General features: G+C 33.3%; 1 protein-coding gene across 1 annotated transcript in view; it reads left to right on the top strand.

Moving 5' to 3' along the window:
• The window catches only part of Msrb3 (methionine sulfoxide reductase B3), a 166,167-nt gene that overhangs the window by 63,059 nt on the left and 80,816 nt on the right, over positions 1–22,292 (top strand). Inside the window, exon 5 of the mRNA XM_020154069.2 lies at positions 11,663–11,691. Within this exon, the coding sequence (XP_020009658.1) occupies positions 11,663–11,691 (29 nt within the window). The remainder of the gene's footprint in view (positions 1–11,662; positions 11,692–22,292) is intronic.

The raw sequence follows: 22,292 nt of genomic DNA on the forward strand, positions 1-22,292 counted from the left end.
TCAAAGTTCTGACTTACCAAGATTGTAGTGGAGCCTAAAATCTATTGGTTGTTTTTTTGTTTTGTTTTGTTTTTTAAAGTCCCTCCAAATTTTGTATGTTTGTTGGTTACCATCAATCTAGGTAAAGTTGAAAGAAGATTTGACTTAGGGTGATGTTAACAGCTGGTAACAAACACTGCAAACAATAAATAATAAATAAATCTGAAAAGGTTTATCAGCTGTCTGTCAAATTGGTGAAAAAGCCATTACTTATTATTAATTTGATATTTAAAATACAGTTTTGGAGGTCTGAAAATATTTGGGGCTTTAACTTAAAATTTCAGGTATATCAGAGTTCTCTTAACTATTGAATATTTGTTCTCTTAGACTATTACCCCTACATAATTCTAGTTCAATGACATGTTAATTTGCATTCTGTTACCAAAAAAATAAAAAAAAAGTTACCATGGACAAGAGACAAAAAGGATTGTTTATTGAGTTTAAGAAAAGCTCATGTGACATACAACACACTGGTGTTCATTGTAGAACTTCAGGAGTAAATATATTATGTACCATTTTTACAGGTTTTTTTTTTTTTTTTTTTTTTTTGGTGGTTGTAATGGGGTTTGAACTTTGGGCTTCACACTTGTTAAGCAGGCACTGTACCACTCAAGCCATTTTGGCAGCCCCCTTCAAAATCTTTTGACCACAGAATCTTTTCTTAATTGAAGAACATATTGTGAGTTCTTAGTAATATACCCTGGGAAGTGTTAAGGTAGACAAAGAAGATATTTAAGTTTAGAGCAAAGGCCAAAGCAAGACATATAGATATCAGGGAAGGGGATGAAGGAGGCTATGAAATGCTGTGGAGACTCAGAAGAGTAAGAATCATTCATTTGGTTTGGCAATTTCAGTAATTTGGCAATTACTGAAAACAATTTCAGTAGAAATAGTAATGAAAGTCAGATTGCAAAGATGTTGGGATGACCTTACATTTTCAAGCCACAAACTTAAATAGAGCTATTGTAGTAAAACATTTAAAAATTGGAATTATCCCAGAAAATCTAGTCATCATGATTACGTAAGTATAGTTAAGGCAGGATGATGAGGCCAGTCCCTTTCAATGGGAAGGAAGGCAATTTTTTTGTTAAATTGAAGAAAGGTATAAAGAAAGAGGAATGCATTAAATGTGCTAGAAATTAAGGAAAGAGATGTAAAGAACAGATAGAATAAGCTTCAGAGATGAAGATTAATTTTTCTCCTTTTGGGAAGTAGGCAATAGAAGCCTTTTAGATGAATAGTTCATCTTTGAGGTAAGTTTTCAGTTTTCACTTTTCTGGATTAGCTAGTTTCTTTGCTTGTGTAGAAGTGTCAGGTATGCTTGCCATGAGTAGGGGTTCAATACCGGGAAGTTTTTTATTTTATTTTATCATTTTTGCATTTACTTGCATGTGTTTACATTATTTGGGCCACCTCCCCCTTCTCCCCCCGCCCAGCAGGACCTGTTCCACCTTCTTGTTCTCCGATTTTATAGAAGAAAAAGCACGGCATTTTTGCTAGTTTGAGATAAAGATACATGGGAGATTCCTTGTGTTGTTTCCATGCATATATATTTGAACCTTTGCTGCTTCAAATCACCACCAGTGAGTAGACAAAGGAAAGGAGAATCAATTAGCATAAAGCCAGATAACTCTACTGCTTTATCGAGTCTGTATTTCATGATTATGAATTAAGTGGCTACAGTCTATGATTCTTTCTGCAATTTATACTTTATATTTATTATTTTGTATTGTACTTGGAACAAAATATGCTTTTGTTAATTCATGTCTTGATTTGTTTCCAGTGGTCATTCTAGTCACAGTTTTTCTGCTCAAAGGAAAGTTGGCTTTATGCTGCTGGGGATTCACACATTTCACTTCTATGTACTCACTTAAGAATATAGTGTTAATGGCAGTAGCATGACTCATAGTCTGCATAAGCATAAATTAACTGTGGTGCCTCTGGTATGCCTTCTTTGAGACTGCTCTGGAAGAACACCCGGAAGGCGGAACATATATAAACTGCAAAGACCCATTCAACTTAAGAAACTGCGTGGTACTGACTGACCAATTACACTTATATCCTTCAATATGAACCTGCTGTGCATTTGCTCTTGGTTGAGGTTCAGATTGTTGATCTTAAACTATAAAGGGCTTATGGGCTAAACTATGGCTACCTTAAACAAGACCTCTTCTTTCAAATACAGTGCTTTGCACATAGTGAGCACTCCATAAATGCTCTCGACTGACTATGACTTAATGCATGTTTAGACCTTCTGCTGAGCTTCTCTTCATGGTTTCCAGATTTTAAGGAAGGTTTCTTGACATTGTGTCTTTGTCTTTTATATGAATTGTGCTGGGGGTGTGTGTGTAATTTTATTGACTACCTTATAATTCATCTTTTTGTTGATGAGTTGTGTTTAGGTGGTTTGCTAACTCAGTCTAATTCATGCTATCTGATGTTTTGTAATTGGCTCAAATACTCAGAGAAAAGAGCTATAAAATAAAGCAGTCGTTTTAGTAAGCTCACTAAGAAAGTGGTGAGCATATTGTTTTTTTGCCCTGGGACTGAGTCTTTTCTCACAGATTTTCAATTGCTTAGTGTTTGGTTCAGTGCTTTCCTCAAAGATAGCTTTATAACAGTGATGCATAAAAACTTTTCAATGTGGGATTTTATGCACTGTAAGGAGGAACATTTTTTTCTTCACTGTTGAGCAAAATGTTACTTTGGAAATTACTAATGTAAACAATTTGGAATAATTAGAAAGATGGTATGTTTTGTTATTTTAAACAGGAGAGGTTTTCTTTGCTTTAAAGGAATGCCATGGAAGTTAGCAATCTGGACAATGTAAAAGTATAGATTTTCAAACTCTTTACTTTGCTTTTTGAAAGCTTAATGTAATTTGGATAAACTTGTACCTTCTAGAATCATTGATTTGAGCTTTCAGAACCAATGATTTAGTACTAGTATTTTGTTCTGAAATTAGGTTAAGAAATATTTTATCCTTCCTCTTTTCAAGGCAGTTAATATACTTTTTCTATTAGAATATAGGCCTTTAGTATCTTTATGGGTTTTTATTTTTAATTTTTTTGGTGTTACTATAATTTTAACTCAGGGCCTCATGCTTACAAGGCATGTGCTCTCTATCATTGGAGCCTCTCTGCCAGCAGTATCTTTATGTTTAAAAAAAGACAAGAAAATTATAATAATCCGAGATCCAATGTAGGACCATAGAGTCTGGAAGTTTTCTTATTGTTCTAATGACTTATAAGAGTAAGCCAGGAGTTAGCAACAGAGGTGGCAAATGAGTGGAGAGCAACAAACTTACTCTTCCCTTATTCTCCACTGCATACTAAATGGAGGGACTAATCATTATTTACCAAGTACATTGATCAAACCCCCTAGGTATCACCCTTAATTATTCTTTAGGTTATAATCCACTACTGCTTTATTTTGTTACTCGTATTGTTCAAGGTTTGGCCATTGGTATCTCTTTCAGTTGGCTCCTTTGTCCATTTGATATACCCCCATCAATATAGAGTGTGACTTTTGTTTTTGTTTTGTTGCTCTATTTCTGACTATGGCCTAGGGTAGAAACAAAAACTTCCAGGCAAAATAAAGAAACAAATGTTAAGTATAAAACTGACATAGTAAATTTTACTACCTCCCAAGTCTGCCTAATTTTCCAGAGAGTGTTTGATAATTTTGTACCTATCACCGGTTGTAAACCACCAGGCAAAAAAGGCCATTGGAAGCATGGTCACAAAGTGATTAGAAAAGACAAAACCCATTTATCAGAATCTTATGCCATAACTACTAATGGCTTCCTATAACTCTCAGAAGCAACCACCCAATAGCCAAAATGTAAATAGGGCACTTTGGCAGAATTTGTTTGAAAATAGTGATGAAGAACAGGGATGTCAAACATGTTTTGTATCTAAAAGTGGTTAAAACATAAGAGCTATAGATGTTTTTGTTTATTTCTGCCTAATTTCTAGGTTTGGGGCTTTTATTGGAGACTTGAGATGTTTAGATATCAGACTATGGAAGAATTAAAGTGTGTTAGTTTGCTTGGACTACAATAAGGCAGACTTCTGTTGTCTCATAATTTTAAAGTCCAAGAGTTCAAGATCAAGAGGTCAGCAGGTCTGATGTCTTCTCAGGTCTCTGTCATTGGCTTATAGATTGCTTTCTTTTCCCTGTGTCTTCACTTGGTCTTTCTTCTGTGTGTTTGTATGTGCTAATTTCCTCTTCTTATAAGGATACCATTCATGTTGGATTAGGGCCCACCTGAGTGATCTCACCTTAGCTTAGTTACTTTTTAAAAGCACTATTTACAAATGTGGTCACATTTTGAGGTACTGGGGATTAGGGCATCATGATATGTATTGAGGCAGGGGGACACAATTCAACCTATAACATGAAAATTCATTCTTTTTAATGTTATTTCTTTAGCATCTTGAGTTTATTCTCAACAAATGAAAGGTCTTGACTCCAAAAGCCTTATTCTCTCTGGAGATGCACAAGAAAATGTTACATTATTTTAAAGGAAACATAATTATACACATAGGAAATGATATTGGAATTCAGAAGAGGCATATATCATTGGAGAGAATAGTAGATACTGGGACCTAAAATGGCCTTAAGAATTATTAATGTATATTTTTTGCATAATCCATCTGTAGATTTCAGTTCAGATACAAATTTGTATCACCTCACACTCAACTTTTTCTTCTGTTCTCCTTTCTCCATTTCTCTTTTTCTTTGTTCCTTGAAACTACAGGAAAAACAAAACAAACAAAACAAGCAAAGAAAAAAATCTAAATCGAAACAACAACAAAAAAAACCCCAAAAAACAATGCCTAGGTAGCTCACCTCTCCATAAGATTGTTTGTGTGGGGTACCATTGGTTTACTTTACTGACATCATTTTAATAATGAGAAAAATTAAGCTCACAAGTTAAATGAGTTAGAGAATCTTGGTCTCCTGATTCTTATTACCATGTGCTCTCAGGAACATTATACCACTATTTTATGTTTTAAAAATACAATTCCCTTTCCATGTTGTGTAATCAAGTTATTTGCCATTACCTTCCCTCTTAAGCATTGCATTTTCTTTAGGTTTTTTTTTTTTGGTAATATATTCTAGTTTATTCATGGTATAATTCTATTGTACTATAAAAACCACAGGCCAGCAACGTATGGACTTTGGGGCAAATGTTGCACGCTGCACATTTTTGTAAATAACATTTTATTGGAACACAGCCGCACTTTTCCATGATGCTTTGTCTATGGCTGTTTTCCCTCTACGAGAGCAGACTGAGTAATTGTAACAGAGACCAATTTGGCCAACCAAGGCTAAAATATGCACAGTTAGCCCTTCACAGAGGCGTCTGACCCCTAGAACAAGTTTTCAAATACAAAATATGGTACATATTTAACTATACGTGATTTATAATGAATTCCTACTGTTTTTAGCTTCCTTAAAAATTATTGGAAAATCAGTTTTTTTTCATTTCTACTTTTTTATTTTTCTATATCATCTAAAGTTGCACCCCATGTAGAATCTTCACTAGAGTAGCAATTCTTTTTATAATATAGTGTTATTTCTTATTTAGCTAAAATAGTACTAATGGCACTTGCAACCATAGGTTTGCTTAGACAAAATCTACCTGTTACTCATCTTCTAATATGTACCAGGTCCTGACATACACACTTTATAGTATCATCTTACTTAATCTACACAAAAGTTTTTAAAAGTAAATACATTACTCCATCCTATAGGTAATGAAACAGTCTTAAAGCTGTAATTAACTTCTCTAAAGTCACTTAGGGGTAGAAAGTGGAAGAGCTGCGATGTGGGTCTCGTCTTTCTACTAGCTGCCTTTTCCACATGTGGACAAAGAGTATATCAGTTTGTTTACCATGTGTATCTCTAGTGTCTAGTATAGAGCCTACTTCCTAAGGGCTTAATAAATATTTGTTGAAAAATGAGGTTTGAACTCAAGGCCTCATGCTTGTTAGACAGGTGCCTTCACCACTTGAGCCACTCCACCAACCCTTTTTCATGTTGGATACTTTTGAGACAGAGTCTTGTGAACTATTTTCCTGGACTGGCCTCTAACCATAATCCTCCTGCTCTCTGCTTCCTGAGTAGCAAGGATTATAAGTGTGAGCCACCAGTACCTGGCTCTAACTATATTTTTATATAGCTTTTGCTCTTTAGTTTCTTTTAATCAATTTATATCTTAATTTGTTCTCCCAAATATTAATGTCTCATAATGAATTTAGATTTCTCTCTAGAACATGATTTATTCCTTTTTAATATTGGCAAAGTTTAAGATTTTGGCATGCTTTAATTTAGTAATATTTCTTAACCAAGAAACCATAAATCTGATTTTCACATGAAAGTGAAAAGATGTATAATACAGTATTTTGTTAAGCCACGTGATTCATCATAATAGTTATAATTCATCATATAAATATGTTTTCAAAATGGCTTGGCTGAATTCTTGCTACTCTTCTGCTTATAATTGTCTTATTTCTAAATTTCTGGTTTTTTCTGATTAGTGTTTTTTGGGGTTTTTAAAAAATATGCAGTTAATGCCACTTTTTATTTGTATCTTTTTCTCAGTTTTTGATCATGGTAGCTAATATATATTTAAACATTTAAATTCATTGTGATTTCTTTTTGTGTATTTTTTGTCTTTTATATTTGTAGCATTGTTATTATCAAAATATAACACACTGGCCTAAGTCTTAAACAAAGTAAGTAAACAACATAATCTACTGCTGCTATGGTAAAACAAACAAAATCCTCTTAGAATATGTTGTATTAAAAGAACAGAAGTACTCAAGTAAAAATGGCCTGACAATTCTAGACCTGGCCTTCTAACTCAGCAAGAATTCTAGGAAAAGGCTGATGTGATTGGATTGATAATGGAGTTCTAGGGTGGTATTTCTATGATTATCTTGGCTCTTTCCTCAGAATTGCAAGATTGCTGTAGCAGTTCTAAGCCAATATCCTTTCATGGTAACTTTGAAAGCAGTAAAGAGACAGAGAGTAGAAAAAATGGCCCTCTCTCTAAATGACCTCTCTCCTAAGAGTGACCTTTCTAAGAAATGTCACCAGCAGACTTCATCTTAATGCTTATCTCTCACTGCTTAGAACTGGGTTTAGTGAGTATCCTGGAACCAGTCAGTGATGAAGGGAGGGAGGGAAGGAAGGAAGGAAGGAAAGAAGAAAGGGAGGGAGGGAGGGAGGGAGGAAGGAAGGGACAGAGAGAGGGAGGGAGGGAGGAAGGAAGGGACAGAGAGAGGGAGGGAGGGAGGGAGAGAGGGAGGAAGGGAAAAAAGAATTACCATGATTGGCTTTGCCCAGTTATCCCTGATGTGGGTTTATTATTAAGGAAAAGTGAGACTGCATATTAGGTAGGCAACTGATAGTACCTGCTAATGAACTCTTTCAGTATGATTAATACATGTTAATACACAAAGCTTTAATACAAAAAAATAACCATATGAACAGATGTAGAACTGCAACTCTGATGAGTGCAAGGAAGGAGTGCCTGATGCTGTGGAAATAAAGAAGTTTAATGTTGTCTGGTCACTCTTTAAAGAACTGTTAATTAAGATAATATGTGGAGAAAGTTTTAGAAGTTAAATATTAATGAGGTTAAGGTCTAATAGATGGGGAGAATGGGAACATTACAAGCAGAGGAAGAAAATTAGGTTTTATGTCACTTAAAAAAGGCACATAAATATGACTGTTATTCTAGTCTGGGCTGATGAATGAAGGCCTTTGAATTACTTCTTGGGGTAGAAAGAAATTCTGAGACTTATAAGTAGAACCTTGAAATATTGGAATTTGTGAAAATTTTCTATGCTTTGTTTGAGGAGAAGCTGAATCAATTATTTGACTGGGAATGTCCTAAAAAAAAATCCTTGCTATGGAGTTGCCATCTATATTGTACTTCTAGGCAAAAATCAGTCTGTTACTCCTGCTACTTCCCTCTAATAATTTTCTGCAGCTAGAATTGTTAGTTGAAACCAGTTAAAACACTTAGGAAAGCACACTCAGATTTCTATATGTTGTCTGAAACTTTTTGGAACATCATACTTAACACTATTCCCATTTTTAAAATTCTGATACAGTTAAATAAAGAGCAGTGTTCTCTAAGACTTTCTCAGTTCTCCAAAAGAGACAATGAAAGAAAACAAGGTAAAGTTATAAAAAATAAAATAAATCTTTTGACTTCAATACACATAGAATTTTTTCTAAAAGTAGAAAACAGTAGTTTAATATATTTTTCTGGGAGTATACAACTCTAGGAAGTATTGTATATGTCCTAGGAGTATACAATGGACTAAAACTGTTCTTTTTTGAAAATCATTCAAAAGAATGCATATATTACATATTTTAATTATTTAAAAAGTACTAGTGATAACCAGATTCTCCTAGTATCTATGCTTTCTGATTTAAAATTCATAAAATCTTCACTGTCATGTTTAAACATTTGAAAGTTTTAATTTGAGCTGTACTGTTATTTGAATATGGCAAAGGTTCACATGCTGAAACCTTGCTCCCCAATTTGGTGGTGGAACCTTTAAGAGATAGGGCCTAATGCAAGGAAATTACATCACATGATCATAAGTAGCCAAAAGAGAGGGGAAATAATGTGAAGATACTGTTTTCCTTGGACAGTCATGTGCCCATTTAGAACTCAGAGATTATTTATTCCTAAAATAAAAAGGAAAGTAGATGTTGGAAAATAGTAACAATCTGTGCTATAACCAAAGGAACTGGCTAAATAATTTTGAGTTTAGATATTAGGATGTAGACTTGGAATAAAATGGGTGTCTTTGGAGATACAATTCTATTTTTGCATCTTATACCTGATTTTGTGCATTTTGTATCCCCACCATCTAGTATAATATACTACTGAAAACAAGAATACAGGAAATATGTTTGGGGTGAATGAATATCCTTCTTTGCCATCCTGTATAAGCCAGATTATTGTATTTTCTTTTTCTTATGCTTGCTATTTACTTGTTCTTTTCTGTATTTTACTTACTTTCTCAAGAATTTATCAGTAGAGGTGATCCTAGGGCATCGTATGATAGAAGAATACTTTGTCTCTGCCTGTGTATATGTGTATGTAAAACCTCATAGCAATCTGAATTAACTTATACCATAGGACCAATTTTCTCTCCTCCAAAACTGATAGTTTTAACTTTTATTATCATTTAAAAATTATTAGTAGAGTAGCTATATTCTTCTGAATGTTGAGTCCTGTATCTGAGAATGTTCTCTCTCTCTCTCTTTTAAACTGATACCTAAGATAACTAATTGGTTAGTAAAGACTTTTTCTGTACATTTTATATGAGTATATTTTACAAAACGACCAGCTATCCTTGGAGAAGATAAGATGGTATAAAGAATAAAAGTCCCCTGACATAATTTTTCACATCTCAAAATGGATATTTTATAGAGATTTTTTGACATTATGTTTTGCTTTGGTCTTCTGTTGTGGACTATTTTGTTCATATAATAGCCCTTCTAATTGCCAGGTGCTATGCTAAATGTTGAGAATATGAAAACCTGTGAGACCCAGTTTGCACCTCACTGAGCATAGTGTCAGTGTCACATCATGGAGTAACAGGGGGGCGGGGGGAGAAACGTGGTGCTTGGAAGGTGAGAAGAACAGGCAGGATGCTGACAAACAGATAGTAGAAAAAGGTGGCAAGCATGTCCAATGAATGAGAGAGGTACATAAAGTAAGGACTGCAACAGGACTTTTGCACTCAACATTAGGAAGCTACAGATAAATCTTAGTAGGGCCTTTAGCTCAAGGAGTAAGCATGCTAGGACATCAGGAAAAAAAGATGTATGGTATTGGATGTAATCTATCCTTTTGGTATACTCCATTATCAAACCAGAGAGAAAGGGATAACAAAGCAAGGCATAGATTTGAAGGACGGCTTTAAAAAACCTGGAGCACTTACATGATAAATGGAAGAGGAAGCTGTGGACAGCCAGATATTGAAGATATAGTAGAGAGAAGGAGTGACTGACATGGCCTGGCTTCAGGGAAGATGAGATAATGCATGTTAGTAAATAGTTGGAGGATCTCAGAATTTTGCTGTCTTTTATGTAGGTAAGGAGGAGAAAGGATGTGTTTAGATGCAGACATTTCTCTTAACAGCCAGCTTAACACAAGCAGTAAGCATGCTTGGTGCTGTGGCCACGGAGGTCAATAAGGCATGCTGTGGTCTAGTGGGGAAGAGGAAATAGGTACAGAAGTCAGCAGGATAATGTGTGGTATGTGTCATTAGAGTTGTCATCAGTGATGGTGGAATCACAAAGGAGGTCATGAGGCAAGGCTTTCCAGAGATGGAGAGGACAAAAAGTGAAAATGAGTTTATGCCTGAAATAGGAGGTAGAAACATGGAAGAGAAGGATTAATATGAGAATGGGGACCAGAGAAAAGGTGGACCTGTAATATAGTATGGTGATGTTTATTACTGAAAAGTATGGTTCTAACTACGTGTGTGTGTGTGTGTGTGTGTGTGAACAATTACTGACTTTGTTTAAGCATAAGGTGAAACTTTGATAGTACTTGAGAAAATGAATTTTTATGACAAAAGAAGCTTCTTGCTTGTCCTCCCTCCCATTCTTTGATGACTTTTCTTAAAGCTAATTTAGGTGAAGAAAGCCACTGCTTCTAAAAGTGCTTTGGGACCCTGGCATAATTTCAAAGAAATCTCCTTTCCCAGTTAGTTAACTACATTTCCCCAGGAAAAAAACCCCAAAAAACGAAAAAAACAAATCTTCTCTGTCAATGTAACATCCTTTAACAGGACTCCTGCTGGCTGGTTCTTCTATCTTGCTGTGGCAGCTGTGAGCATATATACTATTGATTGTTAATGTGTGATATAAATCCGGCTGGAGCATGCCCACTAATTGGTTTGAGAGCTAGATATAGACAATGCTGTCTTATAGTAGCCTGTGTAGATGGGCCTAGTCATAGGGTTAATTCTGCTTGACAGCACATCAGCACATCTTGAGAGTAATTACCCAAGAGAAGTTTTCCCACAGCCGAACTGAGAGCTTCAAAGCCTTCTGAATTTACAACTTATATCTGAAACATAATGTTCCCACAAGGGCTCAGGTTTTTTCTCCTTATTAAATGTGTGGGGCTACTAGGTTCATTTACTGTGTGCTAAGAATGTAGTGAAAAATTACTTGGTATCAAATAATTGAAAATCTTTAATAATAAAATAAAAAGCACAATTATATATTTGGTTATTACTGCTTTGTTATATTGCTGAAACAAATTAATCTGCAAAGATTGAATGCTTTTTTAAAAAATGTAATTTATACCCTTTCTCCCAAAGCTGAAAAGTTAATGTCTTTTTCTATACTACACTGTCTGTATTAATACCTGTATGTTTAGGGGATCTGGGGAAATGCATGCATTTAAGATGGTTTAAATAAATATATACTTACATTTTAGAAAGGTATTTTACTTCTTGACCAATATACAGAAATCTATAATTATTATACCTTCCCACCCCATAAAATAACTATTGTCCTTTCTTTTACAAATAATTTTTACATCATAAAAATATTTTTTGCTTTGCAGGTCAGAAACCAAATTTGACTCCGGTTCAGGTATGTTTACATTAATAATGTTATTCTGCATATATTTTATTTGCATTATTCTCTGAGGAGCAATTAATCAGATCAAGAGCCATTTTGATTTTAAACAGACTGGGCAGTCTTTTCAAAATCTGAGCTCCACCTCAGAGCAGGGCTATTGGCTGCTTCAAGTCATAATTTGAAATGTTCACTTTGGGATTCTTCATAGTTCTGCAGTAAACATTAAATATCTCTATACACAGAATTTCAGCTTAGAAAGAAGAAGTGGGGTTGTACATATTCATTGCTCAAAATAGAATATTATTTTCTCCATGGGCAAAACATCTTTAATATGCAAGTGATTTGTTATCAAATGGGAGTGATGAATGCATTTAATCCAGCAAAGAATAGAGTTTCAGCCAATAAAAATGGAATTTTGTCTATGACTTTGTTTTTTTAAAAAATGTTTTCTTTGGTAGAAAATAAAAGAAAAAAATTAAAATTAAAGTCATCTTAAGGCAAAGTTTTGTATCCATTAAGACAGAACGGATGTTCTCACAAACAGTGTCGTGTTAGCTTCATGAGATGTTCTCTTCTCATTAAGCATGAATGTGCCTTTATGTCATTTGCTGAAATTTATGCACTTCAGAGTTTCTGATGATATTTACAAATGCAGGTACAGAAGTTGCCTCGTATTGGGTATCAGGAATTATGTTGTTTGATAGACTCTTAAAAGATAAACATTAGCTTTTAATTCTAGGAGAAAATAATTTATAGAAAAGTATATAGCTTATTGAGTTTAAGAGTAACATTCTTATTCTGGTGTGAGATCCACTGTATTTTAGCTTAAACTGTTTTTACTTATTATGTTCATAAAGAAACCAAAATGTTATAAATTTTTTTTGATAGTGGTGGTGCAGAGCTAACATACCTTTCTTTTTTCATAAGCTTCATCTTCCTTTTATGGTATTTCTTTATGAATTTCTCCAATTCTTTAATTATGAAGTCTGTACATTTGAGTTAACAAATTCACCTAATTTGGAAACTAAATTCTGTTCTGTGTGTTCTGGGGCTTCTGAATCACATATTCCAGTGATGGTATAATACAAACATTTATGGTAAATAATACTGGTGGTATGGAGGCTAAAGGTGGGTTTGATTTTGTACCAACTATTGATTCTTTTATTAATTCACTGTAGGTCACCCAAAATAGGGTGAAAAGTCTTTTTCATTTTTAACAATTAAAATCTTTAAGTATAATAAAAATGAGTAAAATTGATAGAGAATTATTTTTACATGATAATTACATGCCTTTAAAAATCTCTGCCAGTCAGTCATCAAATATTTATTAAGAATTGACTTTATTATGATATGATTTAATTCCTTAAACATCAAGCCAAAACCAGGCTTTGGGGGTACAGGATCTGGAATATAGCTTTTGAAAATGAAAAAAATCTGTTAGGTTCATTTTGAAACTGAAACCTGGGAATAGTGTACAAAACTGAAATATTAGGCTGCTATTGTCAAGGTCAGATAATTTATGTTAAATTTTCAAATGTAATTTAAAGTGTGCTGCTATATTCATGTACTGAAGGTTAGTATTTATCATGGAAATAGTTATAACATCTGTACATCTACACATCTTTCATTCTTGTGACCAAAGATTTTATCCATGACTTTTTTTTTTTTTCCAAGTTCTAATTTTTTTTAATGTCTATCAGGGACAACATCTGCATGTCTTTGGAAACTAAAAAGGTCTGTTCTCTTAAAGTCTTATGGGGAATACTGATTAAAAGTTTATTTTTTCTTTTAATTTTAAGTTTAAATATGGGACAAACTCAGATGGTTTCAAATTAAGAAATAAGTAATTGTTTTTTCTTATAAGCTCTTTTAGATCACTATTGAATGAGGAATCATGACAAAGGAAGCAAGAAATTTATTCTTTGGCAATTTTATATCATGCAAATTTTGGTTAGAAATAAGGTAGCATATTGGAACAATTAAATGTATGACTCTAATAGGTTCAGATTCACTATTGTTCATCAAATGCAGAAAATAAACTAGCTCTGTTTAATGTTGTATACAGCTGTGACAAAGTAAGATTTTTAAATGAAGAATGATACCAAACTTACTAAGAAAAAAACCTTAAAAAATAAATACTATACTCGATGACTTGCCATAAAGGAAGGGATTTCAAAGTCAAACTATCTGTATGTGTACACACACATATGTGTGCATTTGTATCTGTGCACGTTTTTCCAAGGAAAGTATCTAATTTATGAAGCTTTTACTGCCAGCATTGGTAGCTTGTGCAGACGAGTTCAGGTTGTGCAGTGAGTTTCAGGAGGAAGGAGAGGAAGTTTTCATTGCCAGCACATGGTTAAGAAATGTTATTGTTGAGTACATACCAAATGGTCAATCAAGAAAGTATTGTAGATGTTCTCCTATCAGAATTGTATCAGTTTTCCTATAACACCAAGCCCACAGACAACCTGTCTTTTTAAGTTAAAAGTTTTATAAGGAAAATTTCAACTATATTTAAAAGTAGAGAGGATAGTATAGGCACCAACACAACCATTATTTAAATTTTACTATTACTAATAATTTGTTGTATTTATTTTACTGATTTTTGTTTATTGTGGTGTTGGGGATTGAACATCCAGGGCCTTCTACATGTTAGGCAAGTGCTCTACTACTGAGCTGCATCCTCAACCCTCATGAAATTTTTGAAACCTGAGAATTATAGATTGTCTTGACTATTGGAAGAAGTCAAATAATTTTTAGAGTCTTTCATCTATCTTAGAAATTTGGGTCACACAGAAATTATTATGGAAAGGATTGTGGCATTTCCATGTACACATTCACATAGAGACTTTGGAGGTTAGAGGCCAACTCAGGCAAAAAAGTTAGCAAGACCCTATCTCAAAAAACAAGCTGGGGGTGGAGGGCAGGAGAATTCATTCAAGTTGTAGAGTGAGGTCCTGAGTTGAAACCCCAGTACCAAAAAACAAAACAAAAGAAAACCACCACCAATAATTTTCAAAAAACAGAAAAAAAAAAAAACCCTTTCAACCAGATGGCAGACACTGAATTAATTCTGATCTGAGAATCACAGGTATGTTCTGTCCTCATGATTTGGTTAAAACTTTAAGTGCCATTTAGCTGTAGTCTCTATGTTCTGTGTTATATCCTGATTAAAAGCCTTTTCTGTTGCTTTATACCTCAATCACCTAACATTTTGGCTTTGTTGATTGAGAATAGTAGATCTACCTTCTTTCCAAAGGAGTTTTAAGGTTTTATGTTAACTGTGGTTCCTAGTTGATGTAGTAATGATGCTGCTTGCCTCGAATCATATGGAGTTGGTGATTTTACTAATAGAGTAAAACAGACTTCCTTTTATGTTCAGAAGTGGCAAGAAGCTGTGATCTTCTCCCCACCTACCAAGAAGGGAAGTTAGTTGATGCTGGAGGAAGCAGAGCATTGAGTTTAATGTAGTGATTAAACATGAAAGCCGTATATCAAATCTCGGGAAAAACAGGCTTTTGAAAGAGACAGAGAACTGTGGAGCACACTACATGATAGACTGTATAAACAGAGCCCTGGAGGTCAGTGTATGGATGCAAACCAATTAAATAAAGAACTTACTGGCTTTGCTTTCTATCATCTGGATGGGGAGGCTCACAAGTTAATATGCACAGAGTTGAAGTGCAAACTCTGCTAGAGTAAGTTAGACACCTTTGGAAACTTCATTAACTCTTTAAGTTCACTACCAAGGGTTTTTTGTTGTTTGTTTGTTTTAAACCAAGGTTCCTAGAAAGTTAAAAGTAAAAAATAGAAAATATGTGTTCTCTTGATGTTCTGCTCATGCAAAGTCACTAGTAATGAGTAGAATGAAAGAAAAAATAGAGGATTAGCTGCTGAAAAGACCCAGAGTTGGCTCCACAGTCAGATTTCAAGAACATGCACATCTTTCAAAAAAAAAAAAAAAACCCATTTGGAAAAGCAGAGCTCTTGCAGAATAACTGGAAAAAGATGTTTTTCTTTTCTGAATTCTGGGTATATGGCAAAGATATAGTTAGAATTTACTGATTGCTAATGAAACATAGGATACTGTTCTTTTTCATCTATCTAAGAAGAACTTTATGCTTATAAGTTAATAACTATATGTTAAAGACTACCCAAGGCTAATTCTGTAGTCTTAATCATCTCAGGCAATGTTTGGGTGAGAAAATGAAATACCAAGTTAAATGGTATAGTTTCATGGTCCATAAACATTGAAAACAAAGATATTTTTTTCTATAGCGTCATGTTGGCTGAGAAAGTGAATAAGCTTATGTTTAGTGCTTGTTGATTTTTGGTTGCTTGGAAGAGCTATACTAAGGAAATGGAATTCTAGAATGCAGCAACTCAAAGGTATAAGATTTCATGAAAGTAAATTATGGAGGATTAAGAAACCTAATGAGCATGGTTTAGTGTGGAGAGTTGAGGCGGGAGCTCACTATTAAATAAAGCCCAAGAGTGTAGGAGGTTAGGAGATCCTAAAGACACAATAAAAAAAGGCACAACAGAATATAATTATCCTGAAGGGTGGAAAAAAAAAAACCCAAAAAACCCCTGCAAGGAACAAAAAGCAGCTAGCATCGCTTTTAGGATCTGTACTTAAAAAGGAATCTACACACCACGGTAACGAAATCAAAGAATACAATCGGTTAAAACATAAAGGCAATGAAATTTAAAGTGGGCTTTTATGGTAGCCAGTAAGTTGAAGGGAAGTGAGAAATTCAAATACAGTAGTACTAGAATTTTGAAAGCTTGTTAACAAATGAGGCAATTTGTCTAACATGGTAAGCCTTTCTTAGGAAGTATTAATAAGGAAAATATTTTTAGTTCTTGTAAGTGTGAGAATATGTTGGCAATATTTTAAGCTATATATTTTACTTCTGTCATTTTAAATTTCTTATTGTCAAAAGACCCATAACAATGAAGAAAAAGGAAATAAAATATAAGTCTCTATATAAGAATATTGAAATCTGCATTTGGGCATCTTCAATAGTAGAAGTAAGAAAAATAGTGACTATTCATCTATTTATTCATTCAATGTACATTTATTGGGCATGCTATATGCCAGATGTTGAGGTTATAGTTGTGAAAAGGGTGGATACAATTCCTGCTCCCACAGACTCTTACACTACTTAATCCATTATGTGAATTCACGTGGGTTTCTCTGCATATTTAACTAAGAAGGACTAACAAGGCTAAACTTAGATCCAGATGGTGAGTAAAAGAGCTCTTGATATTTAAACATGAGCTGATATATTTTAGGTTTAGACAAATTTACCTTTTATTTCTTTATTCAAACCGTATCACTCTGTTTTTCATTTTAAGTTTTTAAGAGAATGGACCCAATAATGCTAATGGTTAATATGTAGTTTTTTCTAAAGCATTTAATAAGGGATGACATTTCATATTTGATTCTCATTAAAAGATATTGACTTAGAGGAAAACAATTATACATGCTTATGAATACTGCTCTCTCTTTTTGCATTTATTTATTTATCAGGATGCTATTCAAGGTTGGCCTGAAACATCAGGTTCTGCTATAACATTACTTGACTGTATAGAAGCAAGTAGATAATGCAGTGACTCATCTTCTCATCTTTTCTAAATTAACTCAAAGACCAGAAAGAAGCAGAGTATAGTGGCTAAGCGATGAGGTTTGAATGAGATGGATATAAGTGAAAGTGACTTTCCATTGGTTTTCTTGGATTTCATGTGTACCACTGTCACATATTTAGATTTTGGGTTTTTTTTCTTATTTAGAATTAAAATATTTAAAGCTATGAATTTCCTTTATTGAAGTTTTAGCTGAATCCTAGAGGTTTTTATATTGTCTTTGAAATGGTTGCACCGCTTTCTTTTCTCTCCTTCTCGGGCAGTACTGGGGTTTGAACTCAGGACTTCATGCTTGTTAAGCAAGCACTGTACTACTTGAGCCACACCATCAGTCCTTTTTTCTTTAGTTTATTTTTTAGATAGGGTCTCACAGTTTTGACTGGGGCTGACCTTGGACTGCAGTCCTCCTAGCTGCACCTTCTAGTAGCTGGGATTATAGGCATGTACCACTGTGCCTGGTTGATTTTCTTTTGGACACAATAAGTATTTGTTCTTACTGATCATGCAGGTATAACTGTTCTTTCTTCTCTTTAATGAGAAGAATCGCTGAGTGGTGTAGTGAACAATATGGACACGGGGAAAGAATAAGAGTCAATACTTGAGTCTATTGCATTAGAACAGTATACACTTAAATCAGTTACTTAGTAAAAATATTTATGGCATTAAGAGTGATTAAGTGTGAAGTGGATACAATTCCTTTATAATCTCATTATTTGGGAATATAACTTCAGTTGTGATGTTAATGCTATGTAATGATGAAAATATTTTTAAATGCTTTACCATTATTTACCCTTTTCATAAATCTTATCAAGTTTGAACCACACAGAACTTTTATAAGGTACACTGTACCATTTTTACCCATTAAGGAATTGGAGATACAGAAAGATCAAATGATTTACTTAAGACTACATAGGTATTTGAAGGTACCAGTATTTATAACTGAGTAGTATAAAGTTGAGTTGTATATTTTGGTGTAAATTTCGTTACCATTGCTGGGGCTGTACTTAATGATAATGACCAGTCTGTTTGTGATATTCTCAGTCCCAGAATACTGATGTCAATTCATTGAATTAGTATGCAGGTGTTTTTACTTTGACTTAGCAGTCAGTCAGCCAATTTGCATGGGCATGTAGAGCATTTATTCTGTGTAAACATGGCAGAGAGTATATGACTATAACCCCATTCTTGGTTTCATGGAGTTTATAATCCTGTTGAAGAGATGATATGGTTCAGGGCAATATATGGGTAGCTTCACAAATGGAATTCTAGAAGATTTTTCAAAAGGGGAATGGGATGGTGATTGATTAGGGCACTTTCTTGGTGGAGGTAGAACTAAGATCTTCATGGATAGCATTGGGGTAGACATAAATAGAGGGAGGACACTTTAAATAGAGAACCACTTAGGGTGAAGCACAGAGGCACAGATGCCACATGTATTTGATGAAGAGTAAGTAAGGGTAACCAGAACTGTAGATTTTTGTTGCAAGGTCCTGGTGTAGTTGGGCATCTATTAGAGGCCACAAGCTAAAGAATTTGGACTCAACTCTATAGATAATGACAATAACAAGAATAATTGCTAATGTTGATTTTATGCTTACTAAGTGTTTAATAAATTTACTAGCTCATTTTATCTGTGTGAACTATACATTATCATTCCCATTCTATAAATGGAGTAAGGCACACAAAGGTTGGATATAGCTAGTGACAAACTGGAATTTGATTTTAAGTAGGCTGATTCCAGAGCTCGTAGTCTTAACCACTGTGCAATTTAAAAACGTAGAATAAGTTACTGAAAACAACATTTTGTATATATTTACTCATACCCTACTCTCACATAACATACTTGCCCACATAGACACACATGGTTTTAGATATTTTCTGCCCCAGAAAGTAGAGTTACTTACATTTGTTAGTCTGTTGAGAGATGGATTTTGAAAGTGATAGAATTTTAATTTTTCCATGTAAATTATCCCTCCAGCATTAAATTGCATGCTTTGAAAGGTATTTATACAAGATTTATTATAAAGAGATGATTGAAGAAAAAATAACTGGTTCTGGAGAATTGTTAATCATTTGTGCTTTGGATTCATTTTTAACATAGTTCAAAATTAATGTAACAATCATTAATTGTTACATTACAATGTACATTGTACATTACATTGTACATTACAATGTACAGTTCATTACACTTTTCTTGGGAAGTGAAAATACTTATACTAGTAGAGTCATCCAATCAAATGAATTGATGATCATGGTCACTTTCCTTAGGGAGTAGCACACAGACTATTTGGCCAGTCATGTTAATTGACATATTTTGCTTATTCCTAGGGAGAAATAAGATACATCCACCTGCAGCATGTAGAAAATTTTGCTATAACACCTTAATTGGTTGCAGGCTTATGATTTTTAACATCTTGCTCTAATATGAATATATTTTATTTATTAAGGAACAGGTAAAAAATAGTAAGCAAACTATCAATTATTTGCTTAAAATGTCAAAATATTCTACTAAAATCCCAAGTTGGCTTAGAAGTAGCTATGGAGCCCAGATTGACCTTGAATTGACACTCCTCCCGCCATAGTCTCCCTAAGTGCTGGGATTATAGGTGTATTCCACTGTGCCCAGCTTGATTTGTTTTTTTTTGTGGTGCTAGGGATTGAAGCCAAGCTCTTGTGTATGTTAGGCAAGTGCTTTACCACTGAGTCCCAGCCTGACTTATGAGTTCTTTTTAATATCTTAGTAATTTTTTCATTTTTTCTTCTTTATACTAGAGAAAAGAACATTTTACAATGGGTCTTTTGATTTTTCACTAATTTCCCAGTATAAAAACTTAATATTAATAAATTTAGAACACATTTTGCTGGACGATCACTAATCTTAGTGACTTTGCAATGTAGTATATATGGGAAATTCAAATAGTATTTCTGAAGAATATAGGTGGCTAAGCCTATATGGTATTTGGATGTTATAGTTAGTAACCTTTTACTCTAGGTGTACTTTTGTTTTTGTTTCTATAAGAACATGTTTAATTGACATATGCTAAAGACACATTTAATGGCATTATATTTTCACACAATAGCATATGATGTTTGCTGAATAAGCGATGTGTGAATGAGTGGCAAATAGGATGCTGTTGAGTTTTGACAGAGTATATTTTGCCATTTTCAAAACAATGTGGAATATTTGCCACTAACAAAACTAATATTTTTATTCAAAAGCAATGTGCCTATAAATTACTTTGCATCCAAATCATTCACATTACAGATAGAAGAAAAGTCATGAAAGAAAAGTCATTTGTAGAAGGTGATAGTGTTAATGACCAGAAAATTCAATAACTGAAAAATTTGTAACAGCATAGCAACTCAAAACAATAATGCAAAGATTCCAGAATATCAGTAGTTGTTCTACAAAAAAATAAACCTCCAGCTCCGTGGCTAATCAAAAATAGGGTTTTGGGCTTTATATTCAGATTTTAGATTTAAATTTACTTCTGTTACTTTATTTTATTAAAATTAATCAATCTTTTTCCTGTATTCTATTATACTGATAACAAGAAAAATATGCTTTTACTGTATGGATGAAAGCAGTATTAAAATTTCATTCAAATGTAGTATTTTAGAATTATTTTATAGGAATTTGTTTAAATGTATTATAATTTGTGGTTTGCTTTATATCAACTTTTATCTACATATGTGCTTTTTTTCAATTATGCCATGTAGGAATTTTTTAAAAATCTTTTTCATCATGATCTGCTTTCTAGCTAGCAGTTTTTGAAATACTGTTAAGGTATGTGATTTTTGTTGGTTTGTTTATTAGGGAATTTGTTCGTTTTTGTTGTTATTGTTGCTCTAAGCAATGAACTAAGATTTTTTTTCTAGACACATGATTTCATATTTTTTTAAGGTTGTAGAAGAAGACTATAGATCTAAAACTTATAATTGCCTATTATTTCTAGTGTGTGTGTGTATATATATATATATTCGTGTGTGTGTATATATAAAAAATAATATAATTTTACCCACAAAAGTTTTAAAAATCATCAAAAATTTATTCATGATGAAATATGTTTTCCCAAGTTTTCCTTGTAAAACTAGTATGCATTTTATGTAACTTAAGAATGTTATAAACTAAGGAATATAGTTATGACAGATAACATAGTAACTTCATATAACTTTTTCTTATCTTTTGCTAAAAGATAAATTTTTATGAAGGACTATATTAATTTAAAAGGAAATTTTAATGTCAAAATGAATGCCATTTCATAAGTTTGGAAGTTTAATTTCCCCACATTTAATTCCACAGTCTTTTTGATCACACACTGTGATCAAGTTTTGTGCACCACCTTGAGCAAGCTAGTTATGAATTATTTTAGGATTATTTGCAGTGTAGAAAAAATAACTGTTGGCACAGAAAAATACTATTGATAGGATATTTTTAAATGATCACAATAAGCATGAAAAAGGTTGCCTCCCTCTGCTGATAGTTTATTTTGTAGTTAACAAGGTCAACAGAGATATTTTATTATTTTGTGCTTGTGTGCCTTATGCCTAAGGAAAAAAATACTCATTCAGTGTCGGTTTAATTATACATTTGATTTAACACTCTAGTCAACAGCTAATTACTGTTACAATATTTTAGTATTTGTAAACTTCTTGGCACAATGGGTAACAATAAATTAATGATGAATTGTTATTTTTACCTTAATCAAGGAAATCATATAAATAAACAGTGATGCAATGTTAGTAGTTATTTTAAATGTAAAGATCTTGCAGCTCAATAATAACCAGCTTTATGATTTAGTATACATGATTCTGTAGATGTTCAGGGAGATGTTTAAAGATGCAGATTAATTATATTCTTAAGTATAGTCAGCTTAATATCTAGTTTGTAATCAGTTTTTAAGAAAATAAACCTTTTATTGTTTTTCAAAATTCCTGTTTCTTAAAATGCAGTGGAACCA

The sequence above is a fragment of the Castor canadensis genome, chromosome 8, assembly GCF_047511655.1.
Source record: "Castor canadensis chromosome 8, mCasCan1.hap1v2, whole genome shotgun sequence".
In the NCBI taxonomy this organism is placed as follows: domain Eukaryota; kingdom Metazoa; phylum Chordata; class Mammalia; order Rodentia; family Castoridae; genus Castor; species Castor canadensis.